The sequence below is a fragment of the Pteropus medius genome, unplaced genomic scaffold (assembly GCF_902729225.1).
Source record: "Pteropus medius unplaced genomic scaffold, Ma_sr-lr_union100, whole genome shotgun sequence".
NCBI classification, from domain to species: domain Eukaryota; kingdom Metazoa; phylum Chordata; class Mammalia; order Chiroptera; family Pteropodidae; genus Pteropus; species Pteropus medius.
The window spans coordinates 21,984,262-21,998,188 of NW_024354502.1; the positions used below are offsets into that span (position 1 = coordinate 21,984,262).

Below are 13,927 nucleotides of genomic sequence, written 5' to 3' on the forward strand. Positions count from 1 at the left end.
TGATATGAATTTTAGGATTAGCTTGTCAATTTCTGCAAAGGAGGTACGCTGGAATTCTGATTGGGATTATGGTGAATCTGTAGATGATTTTGAGAAGTACCATCATCTACCAATACTGTCTTCTGATCTATGTAGATGAGATATAACTCTATGTATTTGATCTTCTTTAGTTTCTTTTGACAAGGTTTTGTACTTTTCAGAGTGTAAGTTTTGGAGTACAAGTGGTAAATTTATTTGTATTTAATTCTTTTTGATGCTTTTATAAATGAATTTGTTTCCTTAATTTCTCTTTTAGATTGTTCATTACTCGTCATTATTATCCCAGTAGTTTTTCAGTGGATTCTTTAAAATTTTCTATATATACGATCATGTCATCTGCAGAAAGACATAGTTTTATTTCTTCCATATACTCTGGGTGCCTTTCTTTTTTTTTTTACTTCTTCCCTAATTGCCCTGGACAGAACCTCCAGTATAATGCTAAATAGAAGTGGTGAGAGCAGACATCCTTGTCTTACTCCTAATCTTAGGGAGAAAGCATCCAGTCTTTCACCATCAACTATGTTATCAGGATGGGGAAGTTAGAAAAACCAAACAGAAAGAAGAAACACAAAGAGCAGATTAAAAGAAAGAGGAAGTAAAAACATATTGAAAGGGAGTAGAACAGTGAAATGACTACATTGTATAATCAAGGGGAGGGACTAAAAAATGGAAAAATAAATTTAAAAAGAACTCTGAAATAAATTCATAAGAAATAGATTCTGAAATGCTCTGCCATTAGTTAAGTATGTGCTTTTGGCAAAACATGTAAAACTTCTGTGTGCTTTGGTTTTGTCAGTTATTTAGAAACAGGGCATTTATTTTATAAACATAAAGTACCTATTATGTTCTTTTTGTATACATATTTTTATGTAGTCTGTGTGAGGCACTGATGTTCTCAAAAGATAATATACTTTTTTTAAACACTTACTTTACTTTTTTGGCACCATATTTCTATATTCTATAAAATAAATCAAACAAAGCAGTGAAACAAGGAAGGAAATGAGACAGGGAAAAAAGGTAGAAAGTAAAGAGAAGAAAAAGTATAGAAAGGGAAAAGGTAAAAAGTGAAGGAAGATATAGGAGGTAAGGAAAAATTAGGCATAAAGAAAGTAGGGAAAGTAAATAAGGAGAATGAAAGAGGGAAAAAGTTCAAGAAGGACAAAGGAAAGGAAAAAACACAAATAACTGCTGAAGAGCCAGACAGTAGAGAGGGTAGAGGAGGAAAGGAAGTCCCTCAGTTCTCTTTGTTGATGGTGATAGGGTCTTCTAATATGAAACATATTTCACGAAAGTAAAGCAGGACCTTCTTTGGAGACCACTCATTTATGAAGTGAAAGGACAAATATGCCTGAAAGAATTTCTATTTATTAAAAAATTAAATTATTTTCATTCAGAAAGGATTCTATTACAATCCTTCCTCTAGATACTGAGGCAGTCGAAAAATGTGAGCTGTGATCTTGGCTTGATCATTATTTGACTAGAGACAGCTATTCTTTTTGGATCTTTAGTTTCCTAATCTATAAAACAAGGAATTTGGATTAAATAATTCACAAAGCCTCCTTCAGTTCTGACATCATAAGATTTTACTTAGGCTAGCAAAATAAAAACTTATTTAAGGGATGAATACCATAAGCTACTTAAAAAAGTAATATAAGAAAAAGAGCATGTTATATAATTCAAAGGAAAAAAATATCAACTCGGATATTAGAAAAATTTGAGAAAAACAAAATCCCCAGGTCCACTTAAAGTAGCTATTACTCTCTAGGTGATAAATTCATTACAAAAATCAGAATCTTTTCCTAGCAGTAACATTTATTCTAGAACAGTAGGAATTTATTTTTTAAAAGAATGAGACTACATCTGAAAAACAGACCAGCAGGAAGACTAAGACACTTGTTCATCTGTATTTCTGCAACTTTTCTCACATGGTTTATTTGCAACTGGACTTTTATGTCTGGCAGTAGTGCCAACTTCAGTACGAATGATATATTATTTTTATCATGTTGATTACATATGTTCACCAGTTTAGTTGTCCATATATGCTCGGTGTGGTTTGCAAATACTCAGTGACAAAATCCAGAGCATGGCATTTTCACAGAAAGTGTTTACTCTGAAATTTCTCCTTAGAAGTTTGCTTTTCTTTACAGCTTTGATCCATATGACATCCACAGTCCAACATATCAAATAAGGGCTTATAGTTAAATTAAGAAATTCTTCAATTTGATACAACATGACTACAGTAGGATGTGGTAGTTCTAGTGAGGACCTCATTTTCTTATGTGATTAGAGATTTGGTCAAAGCTAAAGTCTGCTAAAATTTTCCAAACTGTGCTTCTTCAGTTTTATGGTGATTTGGTACTTATATTCTGTTATTCATCAACACTTCACAGAAATACTTGATTTGTCTGAATGAATTTACAAACCCACAACTGAAGAAAATCAGAAAAACCTGGTTTTAAATATCAAAAGATCCCGAATGAAAAGTATTTCTACAGGCCACACTAAGCAAGTTTTATTGATCAGTGTACTTCTTTACAGGATGAAATGGTTGCAAAATTGAACATAAAATAAACTTACTGGTAAATATCCTTCCTGAGGACAGATCTGCCAAGAGGATTGTCAGCCTGGGGAGCCATAGCAACAGAGCCAATCTTCAAAACCATGGTGTCTTCTTTTGCTGCCTGATTGACTATAACAGAAGAAATAGATTTTGAGGTATACAGTGGATCTGTGAGCAACTTCACACATAAGAAGAAATCTTTGAGTAAAAGAATAGACACATTAAAATAAGACCAAAAATTAGGACCAAAAAAATTGTTTAAAATAAAAACATTGGATGCTTTTCTTATTTCTTTTATCTCTCATTAAGTTGTTTTCTGTTATGATTTAAATGATGAAAAAAAAAAAACCCCTCCATCCTAACATTAAAACGTATTAAACACATATAAGCAGTACTGAAGCAGTATGTTTATCTCATTTCATAATCTTATACTACTGCACCTTTCTCCCAAGTGATTTTCAGACCCGGGCTTTTTAACACTACGGTGTTGTCTACAAATATATTATAGGATACCACAAAGTCAGTAACAAATTCTTGAAGCCATTTAATTTACATGATTAAGAATTAAATATGCATGTGTGTGTGTGCGCACACACACACAATACAGCACCATATTAGCCATAACATCTCAGAAAATCCAAAAGAAATATAATGACTGCAAAGCTGAAGAAAGAAAAAAAAAATACTTTAATACATGAGGGCATTTCAACTTGATATTTTAGGTACTTTTAAATTTTAATAATTACTACTGTGAAATTGCTCGAGAAACAGTAATTTCACACCTATGTAAAAAGTTCTACCTCCTAACTGAATCTAAAACTAAGGTAAGTAATCCCATAAAACTATAAAAGGTAAAAGGATATATCAATTCTGATTTCTTTTCTTTGTGCTGAATAAAACAGTATTTTACCATATGGTCTGATAAAGTTCAACCATTTTTCTATAAATCACCAGCTAATTCAGTATCTTTTCTAAGGACTATTTGGAATGCATAGGGGTTCTTGATGGCCCCATTAATTTATATTATACTTTATTCTCTCTTTTTCCAACATATTATACTGTAGTACCTGTTTAAAAATTGTTTAAGAATTATTAACAATATACAACCGTCTGGGTTTTAAAGAACACATATACTAAAACTCATAATTTCTTTCAAGAAACTATCATCTGCCACAAATGGAGCAGAAAAGGACTGGCTGCAAGACCTCAGGAATATCCTGAACAGAACATGCCAATGAAGGCATACAATCCATATTTCCTAAACTGTGGTGCTCAAAGAATGCAAACGCTAAGAGATTACTTCCAGCTGCTTCAGCAGTACATTCGGTATGGTCTGACTTAGATTAGTCTAAGAACAAAAATCAGAATTAAGAAAATCAGAAAAAATAAGAAGAAAGATATTCCGTGAGGAAAAGAAGGAAACAGAATAAGATGTGCATAAAGGGAGTGGCAAGATGGAAGGAGGGTGGAAAAAGGAAGGACAGCAAAAGGAGAAAAAAGCGATGAGCTATCATAATGAATATTAGCATATGGATGTCACAATAAAGACAGTATTTTAAATGTCCACAGCAAAAAGATCAAATAGAAAACTACTTCTCATGCAGCTGCACTATTTTCAAATGACTAGAGGTCTGGCTTGATTATAGGTCCTTATACTATGAACACTGTTTACATTTTACAGATCTTGCATTTTACGCCAACCTTATCAAATAGTTCCATGTGGGTAAAACCTCTGATTAAGCAGCAGGCATCAATTAAATCAATAAATAGTAAGCCTGGAGAATAGACCATAACACAAAAGTGCAATTAGTGTACCTGCTAACTGTTCTTCCAGGCTACAGATACTACCCACCATATGAAAGTCTGAAATGCAATAGAAACACTGCAGTAAATGAGGTACATATGGAAGAAAAATGACGTACTTGGTGTTACATACAAAGCCAGATCCAAGAACAGAATTGTTTCTGCAAGAGCCAAGAGTGTTCTCACTAGATTATACTGACTATGAAGTTATAATAAAAAAAAAAGCACTTAATACATACAGATCACTTACAAACTAATCAGTTTTATTATAAAAGTATTCAGCTTACCATAATGTATCTTTGAGATATAAGAAAAAATAACAAAAATATGTATTTATACAAGAAAGTGCTTTCAGTCATTTCTTCAGTTACTTTACAGTTGGAAAAACTTTTTTGGTTTATTTCACCTGCATTTAATAGTTGGACCATATGAGGAAATATTCCCTCTAGAAGCATTTTCAACATGAAAATGAATGCCTTCCTTCTTTGCTTTAACTGTATTTTTTAAAATTGAGCCTCATAAGGAACCACTCACTCTAGAAGACTCATGCTAGATCCAAAAAACAGTCCTCTATCCTGAATTAAATATCTTAAGCTGGAACTCAAATACCTATAGATTCAGAATCTTGATAATAATTGAACATAATGCAAACGATATTCAAATCAAAAATTTGAATTTTATTTAATATTTCTTTAAAATATTAGAATGCTAAATATATTTTTATCGACAGAATTTTATACATGAATTATTAAAAACTTTTATATTCAATGCAACATGCAACCTAAGTCTGAAACATTTTATATCTTCTTGGGGCAAGAGAGTGTGTATTGAAAATAAAAGGCTATGTCCAACTCTGATATTATGAGCTTGTATAAGTAACCAAAAGCTTAAATAAAGAGCAGAATTTTCATGCAATTTTCAGATAACTGTAAGACTATTGTTTATAACTAAGTTTTCTTAAGTCCAACATGAAATAAAGGTGTTTGGAGACCAACTTTCCTTTAAGATTCTCAATATAAACTCAATATAGTTTAACATCTAAAGTCTCAAGAGTACTTAAACTTGTCACTGTGCAATGTTATACTTTAATAAAGCTGTAACTGTAGTGACAGACCTACACAAAGCTATCAACAAAGGGTTGTATAAGTTTTTGCCATATTTGCAGTTGAAGACAGAAAGAAGGTTCAATAAAGGTGTGACCTAATGATTGTTATGTATCTTAATGGGAAATGTAGTTGCATCTAGTTTATGAATCATTTCTGACCTACGGGCACAAATTGTAGATATTTTTATAATATAGTTTCTGAGAATTATGACATACCATCATTTAGCTCTGCTATCACACTCATTAAGGCATAATTTACACATATACTTTCAGTTTAATTAATCTGATAAAAATATTATTCAAGCAAACTACTTTTTAAAGCCTTTCTAGAGAATAATGAATACTATGCTCTTGACTCCCTAAATCTTACTGGAGTCATTTAAGTAAGCATATTTGTTTCTAATGGAAATGCTGCTGAAATCATGTTTCCCTTATTTAGACACATTATATCTTTTAAAATGTATTAAATGAAAACATTCACTATTTCACATAAAATATACATTTAAAAATTTGTCTACTTTTAAAATGGTTTAAATGCTAAATTTTATATGTATTTTACTGCAATAATTTTTTTATGGGTGAATTATGATCATTTGAATTAAGAATAGCAATGATGAAAGACTGTGTCAAAAAAACATAATGTGCCAAACCTCTGAATTTTTGGTGTGCATTTTTGTATTTGTATTTTATGAATAGGCCCATATTCTGGCAATTTCAGATAGATAACATTTCAGATAAATAGATATAAATATAAGTAAAGGTATATACATGTAGATATAAATATAGATATATACATAGACACACACACACACACACGCACGCACGCACGCACAGGCAGAGTGTAAAAATCCAGAAATGAAAAGATGTATGCGATACAATGTAAGTCAGACAAAAGGTTTAATACACAAAGAGCTCTAATAATTGATAAGGAAAAGACGAGCAACTCCTCAGAAAAAGAGTATACTTTTCATTAATGAGACCAAGAAGAATGATAAACCTCTGCTAGGATGAGAGTGAGAAAACAGTATAAACTGGTGTAGCCATTTAAGAGGGCAATTTGACATCTCTTAATATTTTAAAGGTACATGCCCTTTGATCTAGTAATCATTTTGCTAGGAATTTATTCCATTTATATACCAAGTCACGAAAAATGCCACTAAAAAGGTGTTTATTGCAAAAAGTGCTTCATATACGCAAAGGACTAAAATTAACCAAAAGTCCACAGAGAATGTGGCACACTATGTTTTCCAAAGATGGCTATAACAATATCCTCCCAACTAATATGCTCGTTTTGAATGTTACCTGCTTAGGAGGTACTCAGGCATCTGAATTTTGGAGTAAGACCTTAAAAATCCCACCACAAACTCCACCAAAAAAAGAAAGAAAAAGGCTTTAGAAATAAGATAGTAAAAGGCTAGAAATATTTTTGCAATTACAATCAATTGAGAATTTTCCTAGTAATAACAGCCGAATGGGAAATACAAAACATCAACAAAACTGTATGATATGTAGTATTAGTTAATGGTTCTAAGACAATAAGCCAAAAGCAACAAACAAAACATGTACACACATAAAGGAAATAAAAACCCTTTTTCTCTCTTTTCTCAAATAGCCAAACTCTTATTCCTTCTGACATGTATACAAATTGATAAAGCACAGTACCTGTTTCAATAAATCACTGCTGAGTGTGATAGAAAAATGAAGCCAGAGTTAACCAATGAACCTTTGATGCTGCCTCACTGCAGAGGTACACAGGTGCTACCACTCTTACCGAGAGTAAGCTCCCATTGCTCTTCTTGCTGACTCAAGTATGCCTGCACGTTAACATTGTTCAGTAAACGCCACAAATGCTGCCCTAGTCAAAAGGGCTTCCAAGCAGATTGGTGGTTTCTCAAAGCGCAGAATTCTAAACATAAAATTACCAAACGATCTAGCAATTCTATCCATAGGTATAAACCCCAAAGAACTGAAAAAGGACTTGAACAAACCCTTACATGGCCGTGTTCACAGTAGCATTACTCTCCATAGCTAACCCCAAGGTGGAAGCAAAGAAAGTGTCTGAGGTGAATGGATAAACAAAATATGGTAGATCCATACAATGGAACATCATCTGGCCATAAAAAGGAATGAGCGATTCACTGTGAAAATGTTCCCTTAACAAATACCAAAAACATTCAGAAATTTCAGTACATCAATTAGATAAAATATTTTAAGACAAACGAGCAAATTTTAAACAAAGATCAAATGCCCACATTAAGAAACAGCTATGTCAGATTAAGGAAGATTCACCAGTATAAACACTATTGGACACCCATTTAACAGTCTTAGCCAGACTGGGTCATCTGGAAAAAGCAATATACTGATACTGTAATTATATTCCAGGACCAATTTCAAAACTTAATGGGCAATGAAGCATATACATTTGGTTGATCTTTTTATTTTTATTTGATCTTTTTTTATTAATATTTTAATATTAAAATATTAATATTTTATGGTGTGGGATTTAAAGTATGAAACCTTAAGTTAAAACAGTATAGGAGATATTAGAGGAAAAAGGACTCACCTTAGGGTTAGTTAACAGGCGATTATTATTTAGAGACCGACTAAGTCATACTCCTGAGGACTCTCTATATTACTATGAAAGCATCGCAATCAGCTATGTTGCTTTACTTCCTGATCGTCTGAGTGAGCTTTCCCTATTTTTTCACAGCGCATTTTCTCTATATTACCTTCCATCTCATCCTATACTTTCACCTCCAATATCACTTTTTCCTTCCTTTCTTTCCTTCCTTTCTTTTTCTTCCCTCCCTCCCTTCCTCCCTCCCTTCTTTCTTTCCTTTCTTTCTTTCTGCCTACAGCACCTGGTCTTCCTAGGTGGTCTCCCATCCAAGTACTAACCAGGCCCAACCCTGCTTAACTTCCAAGATCAAACATCAGGCTTGTTCAGAGTGGCATGGCCATAGACTGGGCACGAACCCAGGACCTTCTGCATGTAAAGCAGACGTGCTAACCACTACACTATGGAACCACGTCCACTTTTTTCTTATTTTCAATGAAATTTTGGCCTTATTAATTGTTTACATTAAAATAAAAATAGAAAATTATGTAATGGAGAACATAAAATATATGCTACAAGAAATTTTCAGAAAACCACACAAGCCGACTAACATATTTATGTTAAATAAAAATTACAGTTAGAAAAATGCATGCTTCTGTACCAACCAGAGAGATATTTATGGAAAATAATATCCTTAATTGTTAAAAAACATTTAGAATTTTTTATGAGATCATGAGACTTTATTCTTATTTTTATCTAGATACAAAATATCTATAATTTCATTTTAATAGTTACAGATAATATGTTTTTGAAATATAATGTACTACCCCAGACTCTTTTCCCAAAATGATAAATTTTCTGTAATAACAGCCAAATTACTCCTGTTTCAATAGTGTTTTCCCCTAATCTCAGCTGGAAAATCAAAAATGGTTTGAAAATCTCAGTAACTTTTGTGCGTGTTCCTATTGTTGTACAGTTATGAGAAAATATCATGACTCTCAAACTGGTTCTCAGAGAACTATATTGTGTAAAAATGTAGGTTACCTTTTTTTACCTAAGTGAATTTAACATAAATTGTATTATCTAAACATTCATTAGATATTCATATAATAAAGGATAACAATAAGGAAAAAGCATAAAGGTCATTGCTTCTGCAATAAATATGCAACCTCTTTTCTGGTTAGTGGTTTGTCTCTCATGTCACTTGTAATTGCTCAAAAAAGACTAACTCTTTATTCTTTACTGCTCATGTGTTTCCACAAACTATTTAAACAGATGAAAACAATGTATAGTGCTGTCAGAATATAGTATATGCAAAGAATACTAATTTCACATCTCAAAGTAATCAGTTTTATGACAGATACTAGTAAAATTAGAATTAAAAAATAGAAACTGGTTTGTATTAAGATTCCATAAGTATGATACTCTGAATTTATCTCTAGACATCTTGATAATTAAGAACTACAAAACTCTACAAATATTTTCTTTTATTTACAGAAATGTTAAAGAAAACATTATTTTAAATAAACCTAATTATCAATGTTAGGCAGAATACCATCTCTGATTAAGATCATCTGTCTGTGCGAGACAGAACAAGAGACAGACTAGGCCTTGAGAAAAAGAGAATGGAATCAGGTGCTTTTCTTTTGTTATTTAACATCCAAGGTCTTCCTCCTAATAACTAAAAAGGAAAAAGAGTTTCGCTGTTTTCATGTGGTAGAAACCACAATCTCTCTCTCAGATACTCACTCTCGTTTCTCTCTCAAATTCACAGGGCCCTACGTAAGGATTGTTCCTCAGCCTCTCTTACAGCAGGGCCATCTAAGTTTTGACCAATGAGGGGTAAGTGGTAATGAAGTGTAGGACCTCCAGAAATACTCTTTTAAAAAAAATGAACAACCTTCTTCTGACAAGACTTCCTTTTATTGAGAGCTTACTATGGAACTGGCTCCATGCATGCAGTATAATATAGTCATCATTTGAAAGTAAGCTATCAATAAGGCCTACTATCAAGATAGGTACTCTAATTACCATTTTAAACAAAGGAATTTAGATTAACTTTCCCAAGATTTCACAATAAATAACTGGCAAAGCTGAGATTTGAACTTAAGTCTATGTAACTCTGAAATCCATTACCATTAACCACTGTTATATTTCACTCAAAATTCTTAAGGTTCTTCATTCCTTTATAGTAAGGGGGAAATTAAAATTTAAATGTCGCTCTTGTGAATGGAGGCAGTAGAATTATCAATTCATTTTAAAACTTAGAGCAATTTCAGAGGACACTGAGAAATCTAGAAGAAGTCACAAGAGCCTTGGTATGTTGGCTTATTTTTTAAATTAATTTTTAGTTATATTAGGTATACAGAACCCAATATTTGAGTTTAATAAAACAAATGACAGAAAGTATAAGCTTTAGTAGCAAAAGCCCCGAAGAAAAACAATCTCATATTTCTTATTCTAGTAACTAATAGTCAAAAACATACCCAGTATTCTGACATAACTTATAAAGATTTAGCTGTAGAATGACTATAACATATTTACTCTTTCTAAAACATAACCAACTGCAAATTACAACTAAGGTCTCTAGAAGAAAGTTTTTTAAAATCAGATAAAAAGAATTTCTGAAGACAATACCTTCAATACGTGGTTGCATTTCTTCTGTTTTTGGAACAAAAATTCTGATTACACTTGTGTTGATATAAATCAGAGGTAAATTGCGCGAAGTTAGTGTATGGGTCCTCATAGGCTGACCAGGAGATTTTCTTTTCTCTTTTTGGGTCCTTGGTAATTTTGCTTGAAATATACTTGCAATGGCATTAAGTAAAGGAAAACAAAGGACAATATCAAAAGCTTGTGCTGAAAGAAGAATTTCATGAAGAAAATGAGGAGAACCATCCGTAAAACTTTCAGATAACTTATGAAAACTTCTTCGCTCATTTCTTGATATTAACTTGTGACGGACATTTTTTGTTACCGCTTTTGTATATGTCAAAGAGAGGAATCCATGCTGCTGGTGAGAGCCATCTAGAAGTTTTGCTGTTGTCTGTTTCAGAAAAAGGAAATCACAATACATATTTAAAATATATATATATATTTGAAAGCATAAAATGATCTCAGTTGGTATTATATCCTTTCATTATTTCTACACCTCTTAATGAGCGCATTACTGAACAATTCTGCAGATGGTGCAAAAGCTTCTAAGACAGTATGTCTGAACTGAAAGTTAGCAATTTGAGTTCTAGTTCTAGATCTCAAGAGGTAGTTATAACATCTTTGTGCCTGTTTCTATGATTTATTTCTACATTTTCTGTAACATTCAGAATTTGGAACGGATCATCTCTAGATTTTATCTTTTCATTCTTGATAATTTTTCATTTAGAGTGTAAATATGCTGTCATAATATGGACCACAGGGGAGTTGTTTAGGCAAGTGAAACTGAAATAACTACGTTATCCATTTCTAGTTGTGACAACCTGAATAGAAAAAATTATTGACTTTACTTAACATTTATAAGAACAAGATTTTTCCTTTGATAATTTGGCTAATTTATAGGAAGACGGAGCCCATAAAAAGAGGCTCACTGATATCATGCTTTGATAAGTAAACTAACCATTTAATTCATGTTTACTGGAAATGATAATATGACACAGAAATAAAACATTTGTCTTAAAACTGGCCTATTTTCAGTGGCTATCATATTGTTTACAAAACCTAACAGCTCTTCTATAACTCATATGCCTTAGGCTTAATACTATATTAATACACATACAACATTTGAGAGTAAAAATTATGTCATTTTAACTTCAATATTTCTGACAAAATTTTTCCAATTAACTCTTATATTCAAATTGCACACTATAAGCAAATTATAGTAAAAGCACTTTTAAAGTAAAATGCATACTTTGTATTTCTCAACATGTAAAAAAACAGCTCTTCAAAAAGTTTTCTTGAACCAGTTAATGTACATAAAATCCTATTTTGCAAATTACTCAATATAGAGTTATTTACTTCACATTCCTCACACCTCTCCCCAAGGCCTGATAAATTTTTTTAGTTATAGGGTCTAAAGAGCAATGTTAAAAGAGGAGGTGTAGTAACAAGAAAAGGAAGGAAATATATTCACCAAAACAGGAAAAAAGTGAAAAGTAGCAAAGCAGCAATGTGTCTTAGCCTATGCTATCCCATCACTAGGAACCTCTTTTGCTTCCATTTTCCTCCTCTTGTGTTGTTGCCTATCACCCCATGTCTTGGTGAGAGGAAAAAAGACTATGCAATTCAGCTATTACTGCTCATTTTGTTTTTAATCTGGACTGTACAATGAAAAAAGGTGAGAAAAATTTTACCTTTGTATGTGTTCTTTTTTTAAAGTTAATTTTCTGACCATTAAAAAAAAAAAAACTTGGAAAGTAGGCATTATGGACGTGCAAAATAATAATTTTTCATATACTGTCATCCTTCAGAGCATTTTTTATTGTTCCCAACTTTCTCACTGCCTCTTGTCTGATTTCACTTTCCATTTGCTTTCTATACTCGAAACAAAAAGAAACACAGTAAAACAAGAAAAACTGCTACCAATCTTATCACTATGTTGCTGGAAAGCAGGCAACAGTGGACAGAGAAGGGTGGCTGCGCTATGGCTTCCCTGGAAGAGGCCACAACACTGTCTGCCTCTAGGTGTCCACACTGGACACTGGAGAAGCGGGCAGAGTCAACAATTGACCTATACAACCAACATCTGAAACCTGCAAATACTATAAAAGGTGTTTCAATGTATAAATGTTTTGATTTGGAAAAAATATTTTTAAACATAATGAACGTAGGTACTCTTAAAAGGTAAACTCCCACGAGAGAAAGTTTGTTGAACTACTGCATCCCCAACTCTCTTAATATGAGAGAAAAAAATGAAAGAATGCATACATAGTAGCTATAGTTGGGATAATGTAAATATTAGTTTTCATACAGTAATAATCAACATTTTATACTATTTATATGAACAGTTAGAAAACACTAATAATTAAGGAAGCGTTAACTAAAAAACAGTAAAACTACTAAAGAAAAATTTTAAAGGATAATAATTGTGGTGTTTTTTTTTTTTTCCATGAATACATGTTACAATTATCAAGAATGTTTCTCATAGAAACTAGTGCACATTCCAGGAGAAGGAAATAAATCTCAACAGAATTTCCACTGGCATAAAAGCCACCTTAAGAGATATCTTTTTCCAGACTAGGCTAGAAAAAAATTCAAAAATCAAATCAGAAAGTAGCATTTGATGTGCAAATACAATATTAAACATTTAGTCTAGGAACACAATACCTGGCTAATTTTTATAATGCTTAAGAGATATGCCTTAAATTCCTTTTAAGTCACAAAAAAAGGGGAAAGAAATAGATAAGTAGCTTACACATGCTAAAAAATATTCTAATATTTGTGAGGATTTGATAAATTCTTAAGAGAATCACTATTAATATGGTGGTAATCTGCTCTTAATATTTTAAAATTAAATACATTTTACTGACTTAAAAATATCACTTAAAATAATTATCTTAATGATACATTCAGATATATTGTACCATTAGAAAAAACAAGGCTCCAAACTTCTAAAAGCCACTGGTGTACAGTCTAGTGTTCATTTATTCTCCAGTCAATGACAGACATACAGCCTTGTCCAGATCAAGAGAGCACCGAATAAGGTACTTTGAATTAGCCGTGAAAAGGAAATGACATAAAAATAGGGGGATGGGGGGACAATTTAAGTAAGAATCATAAAAGGAATGACAAAAGCAGTATGGTCAACTCTTGATCATTCAATACATGCATAATTTTAAAAACATATCTAACATCCAACTTTGACTTTTTT

At 32.1% G+C, this 13,927-nt stretch overlaps 1 protein-coding gene and 1 pseudogene across 14 annotated transcripts in view; both read right to left on the bottom strand.

Annotated features, from left to right (window-relative positions):
• Positions 1 to 13,927, bottom strand: part of VPS13B (vacuolar protein sorting 13 homolog B) — a 685,469-nt gene that overhangs the window by 311,415 nt on the left and 360,127 nt on the right. For 13 of the 14 annotated variants that reach the window (XM_039853834.1, XM_039853836.1, XM_039853835.1 and 10 more), the window contains 2 exons: positions 10,702 to 11,110; positions 2,617 to 2,728 (listed from right to left, as the gene is read on the bottom strand). In XM_039853834.1, the coding sequence (XP_039709768.1) occupies positions 2,617 to 2,728; positions 10,702 to 11,110 (521 nt within the window). Of the gene's footprint in view, positions 1 to 2,616; positions 2,729 to 10,701; positions 11,111 to 13,927 lie in introns of those variants that run through there. The other variant, XM_039853847.1, reaches the window with a different exon arrangement.
• On the bottom strand, positions 8,357 to 8,472 carry LOC120595813 (uncharacterized; annotated as a pseudogene).